Source organism: Oryzias melastigma, linkage group LG14 (assembly GCF_002922805.2).
Source record: "Oryzias melastigma strain HK-1 linkage group LG14, ASM292280v2, whole genome shotgun sequence".
NCBI classification, from domain to species: domain Eukaryota; kingdom Metazoa; phylum Chordata; class Actinopteri; order Beloniformes; family Adrianichthyidae; genus Oryzias; species Oryzias melastigma.
This window is the reverse complement of record NC_050525.1, coordinates 13808624-13833008: the sequence shown is the minus strand read 5'-3', so window position 1 is coordinate 13833008 and position 24385 is coordinate 13808624. Positions and strand designations below refer to the sequence as shown.

At 35.6% G+C, this 24385-nt stretch overlaps 1 protein-coding gene across 5 annotated transcripts in view; it reads left to right on the top strand.

Annotated features, from left to right (window-relative positions):
- LOC112142280 (disks large homolog 4) overlaps positions 1–24385 on the top strand; it is an 89945-nt gene that overhangs the window by 54266 nt on the left and 11294 nt on the right. For 3 of the 5 annotated variants that reach the window (XM_024265566.2, XM_024265556.2, XM_024265540.2), the window contains exons 2-8: positions 2183–2344; positions 9455–9511; positions 19810–19863; positions 20342–20392; positions 20483–20607; positions 22931–23100; positions 23260–23396. In XM_024265566.2, coding sequence (XP_024121334.1) covers positions 2183–2344; positions 9455–9511; positions 19810–19863; positions 20342–20392; positions 20483–20607; positions 22931–23100; positions 23260–23396 — 756 coding nt within the window. Of the gene's footprint in view, positions 1–2016; positions 2080–2182; positions 2345–9454; positions 9512–19809; positions 19864–20341; positions 20393–20482; positions 20608–22930; positions 23101–23259; positions 23397–24385 lie in introns of all 5 variants that reach the window. The other 2 variants (XM_024265582.2, XM_024265548.2) reach the window with 2 other exon arrangements.

Below are 24385 nucleotides of genomic sequence, written 5' to 3'. Positions count from 1 at the left end.
AGCACCTTTTGAATTAGGCATTAGGTAAAAGAATAAACTAACTAATTATACTTAAAAATGAAGCATTTTGTCAATTTTTCCCTTATTTTAATTATTATGTTTTATTTTGGTAAATGTTTAACCTAAAATCAATGTGTTCTTATGTCAGTGTGTCTTTCACTGATTAGTTTAACTCTCATTAAACACTATTCGTAAAAGGCTAGGAATGATTCACAGACACATTGAAGGGCAAAAAAAGTATTTTTTTTACAGTCACACATTCTGCAAGTCTGTACGGTTCATCATAGAAACCCTTCAACTGTGAGAGACCTCATGTAAAAAAGATTCCAGGAAATCTTATTGTATCATTTTCAAAGAATTTATTAGTGAAAAGGTTTATACACTTCTATACAAGTAAATTCTTTGAAAATCACACAATGTGATTGTGTGTGTTGTGTCAGTAAGAGAAGATCAACTCAAATATTCAGTTTGTCAAGGACAAAAGTCAAAGGTTTACTGTGTGTCTTCTCCAGGTTTGACGACACGGTAGATGCTACAATGTAGCTGCTGTTTTGGTCCATTCCTCCATGCAGATCTTCTCAAGAGCTGGGATGTTTTATACCAAAGAATTCCATTTTGGCTTCATCTGATCACATGACCTTCTGTCAATCCTCCTTTAGATCATCCAGATGGTCTCTGGAAACCTTTAGACTGGCTTAGACATGTGCTACATAGAGATCTTTGAGTTTGCAGGATTTAGAGACATGATGATATTGTTTGTTACTATAGTAACCTTTGTTCCTGTGGTCCCAGCTGTCTTCAGATCATTGACCAGTTCTCCCAGTGGAGTTCTGGTCTTTTTCCTCACCATCCTCACTTGTACTCCACCACATGAGATTGCCAGAGATCTTGTGTTTCTTCCATTATCTAACAATTGCAATATCACAGTAACTGTTTATTTTAGATAGGTTCGTTCCATTCTTTGTTGAGGTCTAAATTTTTGTTCCTGGTGTTCCAGCTCTTTGGTTTTGGTTGATGTTTTTTTGTGCAAATAACCAGTTTGATCAGTTGATATTAATCTTGGTAACAAGTAGTGGAGAAAAAAAGATGGTTTGTGAGGGACGGAGTTCATGCTTGTCTGTTGGAGCTAAATACTTATTTTCTGCACTTCTATACACAAATAAAATGCCTAAAGAATCCAACCAAATCCTTTTATTGTTTCATTTTTACAGCCAGTCTTTCAGAGTTGAAGTATAGCTAAAATTTCAGATCTCTCTCATCTTTTTACATGGAGTATATCAGCGCCAGGACTTGAACCAACAGCCTTCAGGTTTTTGAATCAAGTGTAATGGCCACTCCCCCACACTTAGTGTGTTAGTGATCAAAAGAGAAAACATATTTTTATACTTTTGGTAAATATTACTCTCTTAATTTTATTTTGGAAGTAAAGCACTCTTTTTTGGCATTTTTGCTGTCTGAAAAGGAACAGAGCACAGTGTATCTGCCAAACTTTAGTGCAAATTATTCCCCATGGTCCCCTCTGTACCCGAGAAGCACAAAAACAAAAAATGGGACCAAACATGTTCATTTATATTGAAATGAAAGTAAAAATGGACCAATGGATTTATTTTAAATCTTGGCTTCTGTGTTAAAATTATTACCAGAGCTTTAAGTAAGTGGCACTCCACATTTTTACATTGTATGTGTGGGTTCATTTGAAACTGTTTTAATCTCTTATAATAATTATTTCCTTAAATGTCATGTTTTATTAAAGATTGAGAATTAACTAATTTAAGAGAAAAACAGCTGGGAAGTTTTCTATTTTTCCCAGTGGCTCATTTATTAGCTTACAAGATAAATAAAAAAAAATAAGTTTAAACTTTCACTTCCTCTCTGTCATGATCTTGCTGTTTATTCTTAGTATCTTCTGTAGTTTATTCATTTGATGTCTCAATAAATACTTTACATTTAAATTTGAAATGCCTTATAGGTTCTCCAATATTTAAATAGCTAACAAAACATTGTTTGTCCCTATAGCAGATGTCATGAAGTGCCAGTCTAACCAGCAACTCTACAACAACTGTGACATGCTACAATAATGTATTTAGCATTAAATTCTACGACATTTTAACCGTTTACATGTCCATGTTCTGACGCTTGTCCTCGGCTAAAGGAGCTTCTTTCTGTGTTTGTGTGCTTGCAGAAGTACAGGTACCAGGATGAGGAGACGCCCCCCTTGGAGCACAGTCCAGCACACCTGGCTCAAGGGAAAAGTGCCGAGATGCTTCACATGAGTGACAAAAACCTTGCTGCAATGGAGGCCATCCATGGCTACACTCCACACACGCATATCTCTCCTGTAAAGGTACATTTGCAGCTTTTCCGAGGATTGATTAGTGCATCATTATTACAGCACACTGCTTTAAAACATGCAGCAAGGAGAAGTGTCATCATAAGATTAATGACTCCATATGAAGGCATGTGAGCGTAAACGGTGTGGATTTTGCAAACTAAAACTGTTTATATGCAAGACGGGAAGTTGGATAACATTTTTGTGGGTGATAATCTCATACTTTATGCCATTGAAATCACTTGTTGGATGCTGTTTTATGTTTAAATGCAGATTTTTACTTATGTTATTCATATGCTAAACAGCATTTTTCTTATTAAAAGTGTTTATTGCCAGAACAGATATAAATAACATTCATAAAAATGTGTTTTCTTCACTAATAAATGTAGCTCTCTTAGTGAAATTTACATTATAGATGCTTAAACCCCTCAAAAAGTAAAAGTAGCTTTTATATTTATTCACTCAATTTATGTTTATTAAAGATTTTTGTATTTGTTAAAAATAATATAGCAGGAGTGGAAGAAAAAAAAACACTTGAAATATTGTGGAAAAGTTCTGCAGCTGCACTGGAGGACACTAAAAATAATGATAACGTCAGAGTTGTCTTTGGTGCATTATTCTTGCATTGTAATGCAGACACAGGTTTTCACAGACTCTAAAAAAAGGCCATCTCACCTGTTTTTCTGTTCACCAGCTTCCTATATAGCAGCATATATGTGCATGCTGACCACTCAGAAGTAAAATTCAACTCACAAACTTTAAAGTTTCACTCTTTGCTGCAACTGATCTCGACTTCCTGTTTGTTAAAAATACCCCGGGGTAGAAAAAAATGATAAAAATCAATGGTTTGTTTGAGCATTCTGAATAACTATTTTAAACTATGCACCAATGCACTAAAAAACAGGAAGATATAAAGAATATAATTCATAGGTAAGATTCAACTGACATCATATATTTTATTTATTTTTGAGCACATTGTCAGATAATTCTTTTGGTATTTTGTGCAAGAACCGATAAAGTTGCATATCTTTTAATGAATTTACATTTTTACACACTCTTGATTCAATGAACTAAAATAACACATATTAAATTATAGAGCTAATTGTATGCAGTAGGGATGCAACAATCTCCTTCCTCACGATTGGGTTTAATGGAGTAACATACAGTTTGGTTTTAAGATGAGATAGCTGTTTGATATTTTGCATTAATAAAATATTTACTTTAACTGTATTATTATTAAATTATCTGTCTAATGTTTGTAGCTCCAAATATTTAGGGTGAAATTCATGATTTTGACTAAATAATTTACCAATTTGTGACTTCCTGTAAACCCATTTATCATAAAAAGAAGCCTGACATTGAGGGGTTTTTTTAATTAATTTTTTTAACAATACTGATTGTACATGTAGGTAATTGTTGCACTTTATGTATATGTTTGACGACAAGAGATAATGCCATAAATTAAGAGTAAATCAGCGACTGTAAGTCTGCACTCCCAGCTGCTGTCAGCAGCAAGTTAAGTCCCAATGATGATGTATTGTTCTTGATTGTGTTCACATCAATGGTGTAGCAAGCCATAAGCTTGTTAGAATTAGATTACATTAGTCTCACTTACCTCACACATCCCTATAAGTTTGTGCTCAGCACTGTGTGTTGTCTGCTTAGAAACCCCACTTCTTCCAGTAATGAGCTTTAAAGAGAATGTAATGGTGTTACGAGGAATCCAACCCAGACTGTCCGAGGGTCAGACTTAAAGGTGGAGGAGAACACGCATCTGGCAACCTGATAGCAGCACTTAACAGCATGCATGTGAAGTGCAAGCGGACACGAGATGTGTTTAGGATCTACAGTTACCATCAGATTTCCTAAATTAAATGTGGCGAAGGATGATGTAACAATTTCAATTAACAATTTGAAACAGAAGCTTCTATAAATATATACTTATACAGGTTCGCTTATGAGAACAATGTAACATAGGCAGTAAAGTGGATTTGGATTGATGTCTTTAAACTGAGACAACAGTCAGTGAACCTTTGAAAATAAAAGCCTCACTTCCTTGAAGTGCAATTTTTTTGTTTTTATGTCACCTTATTGCTTGTTAAGCAAATCAAAAATAAGTAGAAACATGACACGTTTTTTAAACAAAAAATAAATTAAGCTACAACCCTATAATAATTTTAAAAATATAAATTTAAATATATAAACAAACCACAACTTCTATAAGTAAAAATAAACATGGAATTTAGGGGTGTAAGGAAAAATCGATTCAGTAAAATATCACGATACTTTATTTGGCGATACTTGTATCGATTTAAAATACTGTCAAGGCAATATTTAACTTAAAATTACACTAACTTCAAACAAACTAAGAAAGAACTACAAAAGCAGAAACATGTCAAGTTTTTGCCAGATATTATTCACAATCAAAGCAGCTGGAAAGAAAACTTGGATGACCCAGCATTCTAGCAGCATTTAAACACATCATCTACACACAAATCTGAGGCTGTGAAAGGAGTCTCACGACCCCTCGTACACTTATAACTCTAATCTGTGTGTAAATGTGGGTTTGTCTGCGTGTATCAGGTGATATAAATGTTGTTTGTGTGGGAGCCGTTTTGAATTCGTTGTTAGTTTGCATGTATTGTCTATTGTTATTGTACGTTTTTGATATTCGAGTGTACATGTGAATATACAATTTTAAGTACAGTTAGTCACAAAATGTATTCTATGAGTTACAAATCACGTATTACACACACAGACACAAACAAATCCAGTGGATCTATTTTCCCTCTGTAGTTTTTTAACTGTTTTTTTTAACTGAGGTACATTTATTCCTTAATAAAAATCACAAGGCAAACAGAAACAGTTTATTAAAACTAAAACTCTGTTGTCTGTATTAACAATATGTGGTCATTTTTATCCAAATGTTTTCAATAAAAATAGACTTAAGACATATTTAACAAAGTATTTTATACACTTTTCATATTTCTACCTCCTCAGGCCTTTTTGGATGAACACAGAGCTGATTTCCTTGCAACTGTTAATGTTTTTTGAACAAATTTTGTCAAACTAAATGATTTTCCAAAGGACAGATGATGATCTCTTACTAGTGTACTGTGGCACACTGGTTGAAACTTTTTTATAGTAGGTAGTTTAGCTGTTGCCTTTAACACCATTTATGGGGTCTATTCAAACTGGACACATTTGGTTCACTTAAAGTGAAAATTTTCAGTCTGAATGCATCTGAGCAGACCCTGGTTCAGGAGGAGGAGCCGCTCTTGGACCCATCTTTTGAGGTGGCCTCGGTTTGTTTCTACTCATTGAAATGTGGTTGAATGATCCAGACCAGCTGACTTTTCCTGTCTGATTAAACCCAAAATAATTTGAATATTTTGCTGTTGAATTTGACAAAGATTTGTGCAGTTACCTGAAGAAGCAGATCAGGAAGTCCTCACACTCCAAGCCCAAAAGATCGGTCGTTTACCTGAGACACATGTCAACATAGAGTGTGATTTACAGGCAACAAGGTCCGTGTGACAAAGGAGACATTGAGATAAACAGCACCAGGGCGACTGTTGACACAGTCAAAAGATCCAGCTGACATCAGGGGGAAGATGAGCACTGCCTGGAGTGCATTAAGAGGCCTTCTGTAGCGACAGATGTAAAGGTGGACTGTTTATGCTCATCCATCTCAGAATGTTAGTCAAAACCCTCGCTGGCTGTTAAGACTGAATACTTCCTGTATTTATTTGCTTTAAGGGGGGAGGACAATGAAGTCCCCTGATACAGCACGCCCATTAAAATGCTGAGTTTTAATGAGCAGAAAGGAAAGGCAGAGGAACTGCATAAAGCTGCTATTTACAATGTTCCCTTCATTGTGAGCTGCTGCGTCCGTAGAGATTTTTCTTGAACAATGGAAAAGGGGGGCGAGGTACGTGTTGACTAAAATTTAAATTATAAGCAGAAACGGTGGAGAGGAGTTCCAGTGAAAATCCTTCTAAAGCTCAGTCCACACACCTGACAAAGGAACATTTATCACGTCAAATGAATGAAATCCTCAACCTTGTCCTGCAGGTGATCTGTCTAATATGCATCAAAAGTAACAAATTCTGCACTTTGAGAATCAACGAAACATGTAGTTGTGTTCCAAACCTGTCTAATATGATCTAGCTTGATTCTGTGACGACAAAGCTTTTATTTAAATTGAAGTATTACAAGTTACATGTTTACTCCTTTCCTTGCAGTTTGTGATCAAATTTGCTTGACAGTTGGTTTTAGTCAACAGACATAAAGAGGATCTGCTGCTTTAGAAAAGTTAATAAATGACTAAAATGTTCTAATATTTGGATCTCTATTCAAGCAATAAACTAAGTTATGTCAAGTTTTTAGCAACATATAATTTTCATGTGATTCTTCGTTTTGGCATAAAGAAATAAGCATATTCCATTATTTAAAAGTCCCAACATAGACAGAGATAATCTGATTTTCTGTAACATAAAAATATATTTTATTTAAGAATAAGCAGCATGGAAAACTGGTGGATACATACTGTATCTTCTGAAGCTTCCATTTCAATTCTTGCCAACAAGTAAACCACTACAAATAATTATTTAGTCCTTGTCCTGGTATTTTGCATGGAAATAGTTTGCAGATTTATCCTGGGATTTTTAACTGATTGTTTTGCATTTTTACATTTTTAATAAAGAGAAACAGGAAGACATGAGATAAGCTACATTTAGTAAGAACAAAACCAAATAACCTTATCGAGCCACAAAAGACATACAGGACTGTAGATCTTTATATTTAAAACTATGTAGCTCTGGAAATGACACTGAAAAAAATAAAATTAAATGTTCCCTCAAATTAGCATTTAGTGCACAAGTTAGTTGTAGGTTTTCGAAGAGGGAATCAAAAAGTAGATTACTGGCAGAGCTGTGGTATGAGCGCTCTTTCTCTGAAGACTTCTCAGATAAGGCTCAAATTAGCACTTTCTGCATACAAATTACTATTTTTGGTGCAGAAACTGCTATTTTGCGGGCATAAATTAGCATTTTATTTGAATTTGTCAATTTAAATTCCTTCTTCAAAACCTACTACTAACGTGCACACACAAAATGCTATCTTGCTCACACAAAATACCAACTTGTTTACACAAAATGCTAACTTGTTCACACGAAATGCTAACTTGTGCACACAAAATGCTAACTTGTGCACACAATATGCTAACTTGTGCACACAATATGCTAACTTGTGCACATAATATGCTAACTTGTGCACATAATATGCTAACTTGTGCACACAACATGCTAACTTGTGCACATAATATGCTAACTTGTTTACACAAAATGCTAACTTGTGCACATAATATGCTAACTTGTGCACATTATATGCTAACTTGTGCACACAACATGCTTACTTGTGCACACAACATGCTTCAAATGCACACAAAAATACTAAATACAAATTTGTGCACACAAAATGATAATTTGAGGAAACTTTTCTTTTTCAAATGTCATGTTCATGGCTCAAAAAAGTTAATAATAACAAAAAATCATTCTAAGTTAATAACTATTTCGAAACCTTTAAAAGAATGCCAATTTTCTAACATATTTAGAAATAATTAAGTGACTACAGTGAGTCCAAGATACTTTAATTGTGTTAAGACATGCACATCAGCAAGTGACACTTAGTTCAAGACCAGAAAAAACTAAAAATGCTTTTAACAATAGAGATCTTTATGGTAGACTCAGCTTCTTCTACATGTTAATACCTTAAAGTAGTTTGTTCATTATATGTTATTGTTGTTGTGTTTATAAGGAACATAGTTAACAGGTTGATGTCAGATAATGGCTGAACCACTAAAACAGGTAAGATGGTTTGGGTTGTCTGTAGCTTTCTGCTGGTTATACTTCAGATAAGGATGATACAAGTTTTCCAGTTTGAGTGTTTTAGTCCTCCGGATCAAAATTTGAATCCAGATTCATATGTGAAAAAAAGAAATGACAAATCAAAAGAACATGAAATTAGTTAGGAAAAGATAAGATGATCTGGTACGGTTCTTGGAATACAAGATCGTATATGAAACGTCTTAGCATGGATATATTGGATACATCAGCCAGAAGAATGACCTTTCAAAATAAAAGTCCAGAGGGGAGTTCATAATTCCTAAAGAATGTAACATTGCAGCCAAAATTAGGTAAACAACACTGATATGATATTGTGAAAAAAAGTATTTCAATGTAATTAGTGATGACAGCAATGTTACTGTGGACGATGATGAAGTTTACATTTCTTTCTTATGTTCTCCCTGTAATCAGTGTCATGGCACAGACATGGAAGCTCAGTCTTGGGATTACTATAACTCAAATATTAGTATTGTATGGACTTTATTAAATTCTATGTAATCCTAAGTGACTGATTTCCATTAAAAAAGATTTTATAAAATCTATAACCTGCTGCTTGTTCCCTTTATTTTATTAATCCAGGTTTTGGAAACACCAATCCCATCTTTTTTTTGTCTTTTACCGACCTGAATCAGTTTTTAGTATCCTACCTATGAACCACCAATGAGCCACATGTTAACAATAATATTTTGCAATTTATCACAGTTTCTACTCTATTTAACTGTATTCATTTGCTAAATTTAAATGAATGTGCACATTCTCACTGCAATAAATTCCAAGAAAGTTGGGAGATTGAATTTTTGAATCACTTTGTTGTCCAGTCGTTCCTTTACAAGGCAATGAGGGGCCAAAAATAATTAATTTCAGATGCTTTGCTGTCTCATTATTCTCTAAAAACATCTTTTCTTCTGAGAGTGTATCCGAAGTACAGCAAACTACCTTGTTTTTAGAGAAACTCTTACTTTTAAATTATGTTGCAGCATTTGCATATCCTACAGAATGTCTAAAAACACCCATAAAGTCACTCAAAATAAACAGTAGTTGACCTAAATTGCTTGGAAAAAACAAATGATTGCATATTTTGAAGTTGACAAAAAACAAATGTTCATATTTTTGGCCATTTGTGGTTCATATGTGGTACGATTCCTAACAGAAGACACTTCCCCTGTTCCCTTTTGCATGCCGCGCACAATTACCCTCTCCACTTTTGTTGTTTTTGCAGCCTGTGTTGATGTCTACGGGACACACTCCAATGTACACCTCAGCCGTTTCCACACTGGTAAGAGCACAGCCATCTGTGTTGCTCTGTCCACGTTTGACGAATCATCATCGGCCTTCATCTGCATCGTATTGTGGTTTCTACCGTTGACTTTTTCATCCACCATTGCAAACATGCTCCTCCCATTCACCTATTTATCTCTTTAGCTTCCCCATCAACACGTTTGTCCTGGCTGCTTGATGTTTCTGCGTCTGAAACTATGTGATAGAAGCTGAAAAAGTTATAACTTTTATGATTAACTCCTCTTGTTTCAGTTCTTTTATACATATATTTATGTAAAAAAAACAGCATGTGTGCACTTGTACTAACCAATATATTCTTTAAAAAAGACTGCGATGACAATATCTGAGGTGATGGTTTGAGGTAAAATAGTTTCAGCCTGTAGGTGGCAGTGTTACATCACTCAGAGTGGCTTTCCTTACCATAGGAGGACATTAGGGCATCAAAATAACCTTTTTTGTGGTTAGAAAAGGTATTTTTTACCCCTATATGCTCTGATTTTTTTGTTTCTGAAACATATCAAGTGCTAAATAATAGCAGAAAATATTATATATATATTTTAATCTCTATTTAAAAAAGTTCCAAATTAAAAGGGCTTTGTGTGCATGAATTAAAAGTCCAGAAAGTTTCTTTCTGGCTCATGCTTCAGTGCCTGACCTGATTTTGATTTAATTAAACCTTGTGTGGTTTTAATTAAACACCATCATGTGTGAGATGATCTGCACTTTTCTGGCATTTAATCAGTTATGCATTCTTTCATAGGAGGACAGAAGTAGCCACATGCATTCGGTTTCTTACAGTCTTCAGCTGCAGCTTGCACTCTCTGCAGCGATGCCTTTGTTTGCCCGAGGTTTTTGCATTCGGCAAACTGCCCGCGCGGATGTCATTGATGTGTCGGCGGCCTGTCTCTTTATTGGTTTAATGGTGTGAGGTTTGCCAGTACCCCTTCAGACCCCGCTGATTTATGGGTAGGATTGTCTCTAGAGGCAGTCTTTGGGTTGTATTAATGATTTAGAAAAGAAACACTTGATCTTGAAATGTCATAAATGCAATTTAAAACTTCTTTTGCAATGAAGTTAGACAGACTTTTTTCTTACACAGCTCAGAACTTTTTTACTTCCCCATATTAGTTAATCTAATAATCCTTCTTGTACTTGATGGGACGCTGTAAATCGCCCTACATGTATGGAAGGCAGAGTCAAACTCAGCTAAAGCAACGTTACAATCAGTTCATATCAGTGTGTTCAAATGTTTGTCCTCTTTAGATAATATCAATAATTGAAGTAACTCAAATGACCGTGATCACAAATCTACATACCCTCTAATCTCTGATCTGATTAGATACACTCACAGATTTAATGTGCAGCCGGGGGGGATTTTCCACACCTTGGTTTAATTCAGTTATGCATCTGTTGTGCGTCATGGAAGGTGAAAAAGCAAAAAACACAAGTGCTTAAATGTTGTCTCTTATTTATGATGTTTTTTTGTTTTAAGTGGGACTTTATTTATTTATTTAAGACAGGATGCACGAATAGCTCAAACAGAATGGGGCTGTAGGGTTGGATTACAGAAAAAAGGTAAATTGTTTTGGATTTTATTTTTATGATTAAACTTTTTTTGTTGCTCTTCATGGCTATTTTTAGTACTATTAAAGGAAGAGTTCATGTGTTTGAGGAGCCTCTCACTGATTCTGAAAGGCCATGTCAACTTAAAAGGGAAAAATCACAAATTTGTGTAGAATAAGAAAATAAGAATAATAAGTACAGTGACCTGTATTTGTAGTTGTGTGTTGTTACTCTAAAAAAACTAGGTTGATGTGTATATTTTTACTCTTTTACATACCTGATGTAAACTTTCTCTGATTTTTTTTTCTCTTCTGAGGTACATTTGTTTTCCTTTTGACTTGTTTGATGTCATTCTTAAATATGTAGTTTGGGACATTTTTAGGTGTAGATCATTAATTGAGCGGAGGTGTCAATACTTTATTACTAAATTGAATTCATGATCCAAAGTTTGGTGCATTTTTCATATTTTTACTACTTTTAGTTCGTTAGAATCAATGATGATTGCAGACTGTTGCGCTTTAAACCATTTCAAATCATCTTTTGATCCATTTCAGGGTCTCGGGGTAACTCAAGATTCGATTCACGATACACGGCCCACGATACCAAAAGTATCACAATATGGCAACTATTGCAATAATTAATATATTACCTTGGTAAGCTATGATATGTGACTATTTTGTAAACAAATATATATTTTTGTTTCCCCCCAAACCTTTTTTGAGAACACTTTATAACACACTACTATATTAATTTAATGTCAATGGTACAAAATCACTACATTTCACTGACATGCTCGTGAGAAGCACCCCTGGTGGACTTCTATGCTAATATTTAAAAAACTTGATTAAGGGAAAGGTGTCAAAGATGGTGGTGTAGGACCCAAACACAGGAGACAAGACTTGGTGGCAGAAACTTTAACATTTGCTAAATAAACCTAAACATGACAACAGAACAAACCTGTGACGTAGCAGAACAAAGCAGACGACCTGACAATGAAGAACTGAAAACCAGACACTTGAGGTTGATTAACTCAATGAGACTGACAGGGGAAACAGAACACGATAAAATCCTGACGAGAGGGGACCAGGAATTGTTGGAATATCGCAATAGTTTACTGATATTTCGTCCCACCTTGATTTTTGAAGAATTTTAAATTATGGTTATGCTGTTTTTAGCCAAAAAAAAAATAATCGACCTGTGTCGTTTTCTAGAATGGTTCATTAGAGATCCATCTCGAAGTTGTCTGTTGGCGTGGAGCAACCCCACCCCTCTTCCCCAGTGAAATTGCAATTTTAAGTTGAATTTTATCTATTTTTGTCCTTCTTCATCAGAAAAATGCCACAAACACATGTTAAAAACACCAAAGGCTGGATTTTCATCAGATTGGTTCTTTAAATCTGTTTATGACTGTGAGTGACAGCCGGCCTGCACAAAGTTACCAAGTGAAAATTGACTTTTATCACATCTCACAACAGAACTGACAATTTTCCACAAATGTCCCTCTGGAATTTGATTATTCTATAAAAAAAAGGCTTTTGATGTAGAAGAAAAAAATTCTGAATTTTTTATGTGCAGCTTCTTTCATTTTTGCTCCAAATTCTTATTATTTTTGGTCATCATCCAGCTTTTATTTTCATTTTTTATCACTATTATTCCACCATCCTGACTTTTCTTTAATAAATGTGTAAAAATGTCCCCGCAGCTTCGGTTTAATTACCGTGCAGCTGCAGCTCCTGTCCTCTGGGAGGGAAGGTGGAGATGGAGGGAGGGAAAAAAAGGAAAAAAATCACTTAGAGTGAGGAGGAGAGAGCTGCTCAGGCTGTGCGATGTAGTGGTACATGGTGAAAAGATTCTCGCAAGGAGAGGGGAGGAAAAAAATTAGATATTGTAGGTTAAAAGGATTATATTTAACAGAACAAGGGCATCAGCTGACAGGCTTGTCCTTAAGCGTGTTCTTACATAAGTGCATTTAGTGTGCAAGTCTGTCTGCACTATAAGTACTACAAGCGTTCTGGTGCATCTGTCTTTAAAATGTTCGTTTGTCCTGCAGAAAAGGCAACACCTCTAAAAACCCACATGAAGTAAATATTAAATGAACAAAATCTTCCGATTTCTTGACAGAAATCGTGGTTTTTAGGTGTAACCTGCTCATAAATATCCCCAAACCTTGTGTTTCTCTGGCCAGTTGAAGCGGTCTGTCCTTTGAAGTTCAGTCGAATAATAGTTGCTCTCCCTCTCAGATCGGCGGTACAGACTTTATGCAGAGAGACAGCTAATTAACAGCCATCAAACTTCCCTTCTCCCTCTCTCAGGAGCTGGAATGGGAGGGGTGCAGCACAGTGGCAGCAGAAAGTCTGACACTCTTTCTCTCTCAGAGCACAGACCTGCAGCGGGGACGTTTCCTCAGCCACCGAGAGCCGAGGACGCTTGGATCTGATCGCATATGTTTTGTGTTTTTCAAATCTGAGTTTTTTATTTCTCTATTCCATTGGAGTTGGACTTCTTTCGAAAAAATCAGCTTTGTTCCGTGGATGTTTTGAAGGGGGTTTCCTGTGTCATAAGCCATCTTTGCTGTTATGTTTTATTTAAGTGGACGCTCAGAAGGTTTCGCTGAAATAGATACCTGCTACCTGAGGCCGTTTGCTCGCTTTGGATTTAGACCAAATGTCATGGAAGGCCCAACAGATGACTTTTCAGCCATACTTCCCTAAGAAGTTTTTACTGCCTCATTGGGCCTTGTGCACTCCGTTTTGTCAGCTGGGTTTGCTTTACCATCTAAATGAAGTAAAATGTTGATCTCGGTGTGGTACGCCAAAAAGATGGGGAGCCGCTTCCTCAACAATATACGGAAGGCCAAGAACTTTCGACATCAAAAAATGGTAGGCAAGTGTTTAAAATGTCATATACATGTTCTAAAGATCAGTTTCCGATGTTTACTGTGACTTTGATGCTTACTAAGTGTCCACCTGGCATGTGTGGCACGTTCAAGAACGAACGGAATCTGTGTTCTTGAGGCATACGGTGTTCACACCGAACCGTCGCCACTTAAAGATGGGAATTCGAGTCTCTTATTGGTCCAAATTCAAGTGGTTTAACTTTAAATGCACCTTCACTGGGAGCATGTTTCATACATTTAGCCGATAACATAGACTTGTAATGTGTGTTTTCTAATCCCAGAGTGAACATACACGTGTAATGGTATGTGTTGTGTGTTCAACAACACGCTATGGGCGCTTTTGAGCTATAGGCTACAGTCGCTACGCTAGCTTGTTGCATTCCCAAAGTTGGAGGCCATATTGGATAAGTCAAGATGCCTGTTTGCTGCTATGATTATACAAACAGAGCTGGAAAACAAAAATGTGATTTTTTACAAGTAAATTATTACTGTCACTGGATAAAGAAGAAGTACTAGAAAACGTTTTAGGAAGATCTGAGTGAGTTTTCTCTCAATAGTGAATGTTTAGGCTAATTTTGTAGTCAACTCAAAGTCAATGGTGGCTTTAGATTTCGCACTATTTCAACGTTTTCTGGCAGAATCTCCTGTATTTTTTTATTTTATGAAGGATGACTATAGTATTTGGGTTTGTTCGACTTTAGTTCAGACCAGATGACCTGCTGGTAAGCAGATTACTAGGCGAAGGAAAAGAAACTAACCAGGATTTCCTCAGTAGCTGCAAGCAAAAAGTCGCTTTTTTGTCCATAACCCAGCACAGATTCCGTGTCCGGCAGGCAGACAAGGGACAAGTGGCAAACTGAAAACCATACGTAGAGCTTAAAACAGACTTTAAAACTTGCGTAACGAGGTAGGAACACGCAAGTTTTGGCCCGAATTGAGTTTATAGACTTTTAACTGTAAGTAGTGCCCAGTGTAAATGCAGCATGACAAAGAGTACACAAGCTTTTTGATGCATTCTATTATCATACCTCTAATCTATCAATCTTAACATTTCAATGTTTATTCTTTTTTTAGCTAAATAAATACTGGAATGTAGATGTGATCAATAATTGGTGCTGATATCTCCTCATTCATCCCCTTTGAAGCAGGATGGTAAACAAATAATGAAGATTTATTGCTTTGTTCGGGAGTCAAAGCTGAATAAGTGAGGTCTCAGCTGTTTTGCTCTCAGTGAGATGAAGAATTTAAAATTGTAATGAGGCTTCATAGTGTATGATTATTTTATTACACTTTTCTGTGATTGAAAAGAAAAGAGATTAAGTAATAATTTTTCAGACCTAGATAACCTTTCACATCTATTTTGAAAAGATGGCTGCCGGTCAAGGATATAAGACGCACGTTTCTAAATATTTAATGTGAGAGATCATTTCTCGCCTTCACGCTTTGCTCATTCTGATGCAGGTACGCATCAACTTGCATGTCTGCTTTTGCCTCACAGAGGTGCCTCAGCCCAGACATTTTAACTGCACCGAGCTCATAAAGCTGCCCACTCAGCTGCTGCTGCCAAATCCATTTTTTCTAAATGAGCTGTGTGTGTTTTTTTTACAGCCTATTTAAGTGTAAGTCACATTGACAGCATTTATATCTGAAGAATCTGTTGGAAATGAAACATCGCTGCTTCTTTAATGCATCTTTTCAGTTCCAATCCTGCACCAACCTGCCTGCATTAAAAATAGAAAACTTTTATTTTAAAATTATTTTTTTAAAGTTTGAGCCCTGAAAATAATCCCTCTAAAGTTCATTGTGTCCTGGGTGTGGACAAACAGCGACTCTGCCTGTGGAGACAAGCCAGAGGACAAAGCTGAATCAGTGGTGCCAAAGTATAGGTGGGCATTCCAGGCCAAACAATATAAATCCTAACAACCTCCATGCTGAAAGGCTTGACAGAGCAGGGAGCGAAAAGAGGGCTTTGTCAAAATTCCCTGCAGGGAAACTGTCTGCAGCAGGCTTAGATTTCTTATCCTCATTCTTTTTTTTTTTCTTTTCTCTCAAGATAAGGAAGTTTTTGACGTTGCATTCCTTGACAATGCACTCAGGACACGGTTATACGGAAAGACACTCAGCAAGAAGACTCTGATAGTCTGTCCCTTTCATTTATTTTTATAATTTAACAGCTTTAAACTAAATTATTAACATAAAAGGAATCCTAAAACGTAAATATGTTTTTAACCAAACAGAAACAGAATGGCTTATTGCAGCTGTTTCCTGCAAGAAGAGCTGAGCTGAACCTCCACTGACGAGGAGGAAGAGGAACGATGTGTTTGCTAAGAATGATCTGCGTCAGAATAATGCATTTCAATAAGGAAGTATCTTTGAAATGTGATAAAAATAAAGATTTATTTGTGATACAGAAAATGTGCATGAAATAAGTCAATAGTTTTTGGCGGTTAGGCTCTAGACTAGAGGCTGATGACATCATGCGTGCTGGTGTGATAAAGTTTGGACATTAGATGAATAAACTCCAGTTTACGAACCTAACGTACCTCAATCCAAATGGTATTTTCCAAGATGGATTTAATTGATTTATTTCATTTTGAAGCAGTTTTATAATGGTATATGATAGGTTGATTGAATTAACAACTTGTCTTAGATAGATTGATCTGGATTGCACATCTATCGTCCATTTTTGCACAGTTATTGTTCTATTTTTGCACAATTAATGCCCTATTTTTGCAGTTATTGCCCTATTTTTGCACAATTATTGCCCTATTGTTGCACAATTATTATATCTTCCTATTTTTGCGTAATTATTGTCTTATTTTTGCACAGTTATTGTGCTATTTTTGCACAAGTATTGTCCTATTTTTGCACAGTTATTGCCCTATTTTTGCACAATTATTGTCTTATTTTTGCACAGTTATTGCCCTATTTTTGCATAATTATTGTCTTATTTTTGCACAGTTATTGCCCTATTTTTGCACAAGTATTGTCCTATTTTTGCACAGTTATTGCCCTATTTTTGCACAATTATTGTATTATTTTTGCACAGTTATTGCCCTATTTTTGCACAATTATTGTCCTATTTTTGCACAGTTATTGCGCTATTTTTGCATAATTATTTTACTATTTTTGCAATTATTGTCCTATTTTTGCCCAATTATTATATTTTCCTATTTTTTGCACAATTTTTTTCTTATTTTTGCACAGTTATTGCCCTATTTTTGCCCAATTATTATATTGTCCTATTTTTGCACAAGTATTGCCCTATTGTTGCACAATTATTATATTTTCCTATTTTTGCGCAATTATTTTCTTATTTTTGCACAGTTATTGCGCTATTTTTGCACAAGTATTGTCCTATTTTTGCATAGTTATTGCCCTATTTTTGCACAATTATTGTCTTATTTTTGTACAGTTATTGTCTTATTTTTGCACAGTTATTGCCCAATTTTTGCACAATTATTGTCATTTTTTTCTACAGTTATCATCCTTTTTTTGCACAATTATTATATTTTCTGATTTTGCACAGTTATTGTCCTATATTTTTGTTTGTTTTTTCTGAGCTGCTTGATTCTCGTAAATTGTTATGACAATAATTGATTCTAATTCAGAGAAATCAGCCCTTCTTTCGAGTCGATTAATCGTCACACCTTTCCAGTGAAGGCTTAATTCACGAGATGCGAGCAGATTGACCGACCTCAGAACACAGTGTGCCTAAAAGGGAGGTAGAACCACAGGACTTGTGTTCTTCAGAGCGGTTGGACTTTTGAGGTTTGGTTGGAAGACATCTAATTGTTAATCTGAGTAACTTTTCCTCTGAGCGGAGGTGAGCACCAAAGCGTCGTCTAGACATCCAGTTTCAGTCCAGTTTGTTTTAACAAACTGCTGCAGCCACAGTTACTCTGCAAATGTGCTCAAGTTGGGATCAACTAAGTTAAAGTGTCTGCTTAAAAACATTAGGTAGGAGTTGCAATTTATACTTTAAACCTGTACATTTGCTTTGCAGGGATTTTCTTTCCTCGCTATAAAAAAACTGCAAATTAGCATGCTAGCATGCTAGAATTTATTAGTTTTGCAGAAAAATCAATGAAAAGTTGCAACCCGATGAACGATCTTGTACATTTTGTTCTGTTTTTTTAATTAGCTTTAAGATTGTATACACTAAAATGATTAAAATAGCACATATTTGTAACTATAAAGCTATAAAGTAAACCACAAAGTACAGTATACATTAAAACAACTTGGCTGGGACATGAAACGAGTTAGGTGCATAGAAAAGAAATGAAGTGTGTGTGTGTGTGTGTGTGTGTGTGTGCAGATATGTGTGTGTCAGAGCTGTCAGGTCTGTGAAGGTCAACAGGCTGATTTTTTTGCAGCTCTTTGCTGTTGTAAGCACTTTGGATGCACTGTGCCTTTCTCATGCTAATCAGTGTCACAAATAGCAGGCTGCAATCTCCGAAAAGCTCTGAACAGAACTCTGCTTTTACATCTTGAGGCATCCGTCCCTGTAATTCTGGGAAATCATTGGAAGAGACATGAATGAGTGAGATTACATAACAAAAAAAGGAGGATAGATAAGGCCACTGCGTAATGGTTGATAGTGCTTTCATATTTGTAAAATGTAGAAATCATTCCATCTTTGGCACCAAGAGGATTAAAAAATAGAAACTTTAAACCTTGTGAAGATTTGAGTGAATTTTTATGCTTTTGTTTTAATGTAATCTCAGCAGAAAGAGCTTAACATGTCTAAGGAAATATCCTGTTTTTGTCTTTTGATTATTTTCTGACAAGTTCTGTTAAACACACACACAATTATAAACTGATTTGTAAGGCTGGGGACGTGGTGACAGAGATGGAGGAAAGCGTAGGGAACAATGGAGCGATGAGAATAGAGAAACTTTAGCGTTGAGTGCTTTAAAAACACATATTTAGACTTTTTTATATTAGTTATCGAACATATCTGTTTAAGAAAGTTGAAAAATCTCAAGTTTCAACAGATATTATTCACAATTTAAGTTTAAAGCGGCTAATAAGAAAACTCCGATGACCCAGCATTCTAGCAGCATTTAAACGCATCACTTACAAATCTGAAAAGAGTCTCACTTCAGATTTGTGTGTAAATGTGGTTTTGTGTGCAATTGATGTGTACTTTTTAAAGAATTGTGCATGTAGTTATTGCAAACTATTGTAATTTAAAGTTGTGCGTGTGTAAATTATTTTGTATTTTATCATTTTTGCACATGTATACACAATTGCAAGTACACAAAGTTACACACAGAATCTATGGTATGAAGTACAAATCAAGAGTTACGCACTAATAGGTTGAATTTATTTTCTCTCCATAGCCAACGTCTGGCATATTGATTTTTGTGAAATATAAAAAACTAAAAAATGCATTTGGTGTAACTCAACTCTCTAGACTTCCATACATGCAGTACAGCTTTACCCATGATGCCTGCTTCCTCCCAGTTTGTGTGCTGTCATCATCATTCAAGTGCTTCGTCACCGTGTGTTTCCGTGCACAATCCACGCAGCCGGTGGGCGAGAGGGCGGCGGCCCGCCTCCACAATATTCACATAATTGGTGTTTAGAGAAACCGGCAATTCAGCCCATACTCTAATTAAGCTGTAGTGAAAGAAAAACAAACAAAATGTAAAACAATGCACTTCACGTGAGTTATGTTTGTGTCCATGTGATAGATTGCAAACCTTTATCCTGCTGCAAGGTAGCAACAAAGTGAGGACTGTGTTATCACAGCTAAGAGCTAAGCTGGCTGTAATTTCTGGCTGCAGCTTCCAGCATCACATTCTTAATGTGTCTTCTCTCCGTGCCTGCAGGGAAATACTCCTCCAGTGGTTGTGAACACTGACACGCTCGACGGCTCCCCATATGTAAGGATTATATCTGATAATTACTCCTCTATGTTACTGTTGTGCATTAGACATATGGCTTACCTCTACTCCTTTATTTCCCAGCATTCACTTCTTTTTATTCAGTCTTTTGAGTTTGATTCTTTAAAGATGTCCTCAAAATCAAGAGATGTGATGGGATCTGTTGTGAAAAGTTGCATCATCTCTGCACCAACACACATTTATTCGGGTCACACAGTAAAACTTTGTGTTCATTAAGTTTGTTCCTCTGCTGGGAGGTTTTTATTTTAGTGGGAAGTTGTTTATTCTGCAGTCAAATTGGCATATAAGAGTCAAGCTGCCATTGAAAACTAGATTTTTCCCTCTTTAACTCACTAGATTATGACTTTTTGTGAACAAATGCCAAAGGAATATACATTTTGCAGCCAAATATGCAATCAAATCACTTGTTAAATTGAAGTTTTGTTACTGGGACTTAATCAACGTCTTCCACAATCAGGTAAACGGGACAGAAGGAGAAATCGAGTATGAAGAAATCACTCTGGAAAGAGTGAGTCACATATATTTTTCTAAAGCTTTAAATTGTATGTGATTATTTAAATACCATGTCAATTGAAAACATTTGCCTTTGCTGCTTCAGGGTAACTCAGGCCTGGGTTTCAGCATAGCAGGGGGCACAGACAACCCCCATGTGGGCGACGACCCCAGCATCTTCATCACCAAAATTATCCCAGGAGGAGCAGCCGCTCAGGACGGACGGCTCAGGTGAAGTCACTCAGCGGCACAACAATATGACATTCAAAATAAAAGCGATGCTTGTCTAGATGACACAAAAATAAACAGTGGCTAATAGAAGTTCAGAAATTCAATGAAGTCTCTGCAAAAAAATCCAAAATATTGGTGTTTCTCCGTATGTTTCGAAGCTGATTTAGCCTTTTTAAGAAAATGGATCTCCTTATGAGCAGTTTTGTTGCTCATGCTGCAAGAAAGACATGATGCACGGAGGAATTCTCCTCTGTAAAGCTGACCTGAAAATGTCTGTCTGAAATCACTGATTAGGCCAGAAAAAGCTATAGTTTGGCCTTTTATGGGAGCTTGTGTTTAAGCTTCATCTTCTTAAGCAAGCAACGCCCTTCAAAGACTGTTAGGAAAAAACAGGTGAAGAGATTTTGGAAAAATTATATAGAGAAGGAGTCTGGGAAAAAAGACGTGTTATTTATGTGGATTAATGTAGATCCTCCTGGCAACTTCTGGAAATTATTGTTCCAGTACAGTGTTGTCAGTTCATAATTTACAAAAGTACTGGCAGTCAAACTATTAAATTTGAAAATTTCCCTTTAACCGTCTCACTAGCTTTTTAGACGACCATCATCAGGTACATTTTTAAAACTTTTTGTAGAGCTTTTTAAATGTTTTTTTCTCTGATTTTAGTGCTGACAACAAAATAGTTTTATGTTCTTTTTTTGTTTTTTCTAGTTGCACTTTCTCAAGATAAATAAATAAATAAATGAAAATCATCACTTATATTTTATGTAAAAATTACATGTATAGATAAAATTATAACTTAGTTGGAGTATCCCTCACTGAAAACTATTGTACGATTTCTTTATATTAATTGAAATACATCCTACAATTAGCTGCAGATACTCATATTAAGTTAGATTTATCAGGTAGGCGGGAATATTATTTTTTTAAGATAAATATCTATTGCTTGAAAAGGAGTTTTATATCTTTAATGTATATTCACACACTTTCCCCTCAAATATTTTTTACCACATTCGAATAATTCTTGATCAAAATTGACAAGGTGGTCTCTTGAGTCAAAGTTGTGAGCAAAAATCATGCTCTCAGACCAAAATTCCAAAAAGTGTAAAAAAGGTCAGTTTGGTCCAAATTCTTTCTGTTTGGGCTTTTAATTTTACTTTTTACCAAGTTACACCGATTCTTGATCAAAAATGACAAAGTAATCACCTTAGTCAAAGTTGTGAGCAAAAATCTGTTAAAAATGATGAAAAAATGCTAATTTGGTCAAAATTCTTTCAGGACTTTTAACTTTGTTAGAATGATTCTCGATCAAAATTGACAAACTGGTCACCTGAGTCAAAGTTGTGAAAAAATAATGGTCCTAATAGTCTAAAAAGTGGGAAAATGCCTTAATTATTATTATTATTATTATTATTTAACATTTTTAAATGAAGACAGAGTATAGATTAATCAAACAAGAATGCAAATAAAGTATATAACCAATAGTCATATAAATCCACACATAACAGCTCTCAACCTTTCACCACTCATCACAATGGATTCAACACATTCTTTCTGTTTGGACTTTTAATTTTACTTTTTACCAAGTTAGAATGATCCTTGATCAAAAATAACAGTGATTACCTGAGTCAAAGTTGTGAGCAATAATAATGCTTTCAGCCTAAACATTTAAACTCTTTATTTCTAGTTAGTAATCATCTCAAAATAAGACAAGATTGTCTTAAAAATGATGTCAAATAAAACAGTTTGGTTTCCATAAATCAAGTAAGTTGAAACAAGATTTATAAATAAAACTTCTGCTTGAAAGTATTATGTAAAGTAAAAAAAAAACTTGATTCATTTAATGTATATTGCATAAATTATTGTGTTTTTTAGGATCACGATATTACAGATTTATTATCTTTAAACAAGACGATGCATTTCATGGAAAAGTTAAGTTTGTTTCGTCAAGATAATGAAATCTTGTGTTTTTGCAGCTTTAAAGAATAAATGTATTTCAATAATGTTTCTGCTATTGTAATAAATACTCCACTTTTTTGACATCTTCCTCTTTCAATACGTTTTTGCCATTTTTTTTAACTACTAAAGCAGAGAAGTCAACTGAAGCTTCTTAAGGCGCTGAACAAACTTTGTGATAGAATTTAGGTTTGAGTTGAGGCGATAAGGACAGATGTCTGCAGTGAAACTGGATCTCCAAGCTACAGCTGCAGATTCACCGCTTCTGACCCTCATTGGTGGAGGATTAAATACTTTCCTCGCCAAATCGAAAGGAAATGCTGTATTTCTTCTCCTCTCACAGTCTCTCTCCTTATCTCTCCTTCAGCGTCAATGACTGCATCCTGTTTGTGAATGATGTCGACGTGAGGGAGGTGACACACAGCCAAGCTGTAGAGGCTCTCAAGGAGGCAGGTGCTATTGTCCGCCTCTACGTCCTCCGCAGAAAACCAGCAGCAGAGAAAGTCACTGAAATCAAACTCATCAAAGGTCCTAAAGGTATGTGGAAGCGAGGAGTGGCGTACAGCAGCCTCGCCTTTGTGTGGCCTAAGCTGCACCCTCTGGATTTAGTAAATCTGCTCAGTGTTCGCTCTCACCTCCTTTTTGCTCACTTTCTGCTTCTCTCATCTCTTCTTCTTCTTCTTTTTTTTTTCTCAGGATTAGGCTTCAGCATTGCTGGAGGGGTGGGAAACCAGCACATACCAGGAGATAACAGCATCTATGTCACCAAGATCATTGAAGGCGGGGCAGCTCATAAAGACGGGCGACTTCAAATTGGTGACAAAATCTTAGCGGTCAGTGATTTATCAACTATGGTGCAGAAAAACATGACTATTTTTAGCAGATTAACTTAAAGTGCTCATATATTGTCTCCAAATGTTGCACCACAATTATCAAGAGCCATATTATTCAAAACTATAACCTCAATTGCTTTTATTAACCATCATCTCTAACAAAAGTGCTGCAGAGATTTCCATGTGTCTTTGCTGCCATCTACTGGACGACACAGGCACTCACAAGAGGAGCTCGCCTCAAAATGGTGCTTCCTGCACACTAAATGGTGTCTTAAAAAACCTTTACCTTTAATAGAGGAGCTAAATCTGTACATAAACATATTTATATGTTTGCAACATCACAGTTCAGGAGCCTTAAGTTTGGCCTTATTGCTGATAGATGTATCTGTGCCCATTTTAGTCCACCTCTGTGTTCTGGATCTGCCTTTACATTGCAAAAAGACATTGAAAGTGATTGGATTTATTTAATACTTTACCTTAAATATTCTTTTTTAGCTAAATTAATTATAAAATGTACAGCTTTTTCTTACTATAGGTTATATTTTTTAAATGGCCTGCTATTTTTAAGGTGAATAAATTCAATAAGTTGTTTTAAAGAAGAAAATTTCACTTTGGTTTTAACGAGATAAATAACCAGTAACAACAAATGAAAAACAGCCTTTTGGGCTTACTGTTGGAGGTAGACTTTTTCATGTGAAAAATCCCTGTCAAAGTAAAAGAATAAAATAAACAATCAATAAAGCAATATCCTTTAAAATGTATCTTGTCTTAGACCTAAAGAAATATTAAAGAGTGGTGAAACCGAGAAACTAGACTCACTTTTAAAGACAGAAAGAACTGGATTCTACAAAAAAAGTTGTGTTTTTTAATACACTAACAAGATTAAGGATGATCTCTGACTTTATTTGTATTTTTAGGGGTTTCGTCCCACTTATACCATGTTCACTTTACAAAAGAAATAAATATTCAAGCGATTTTTAGTACTTGGG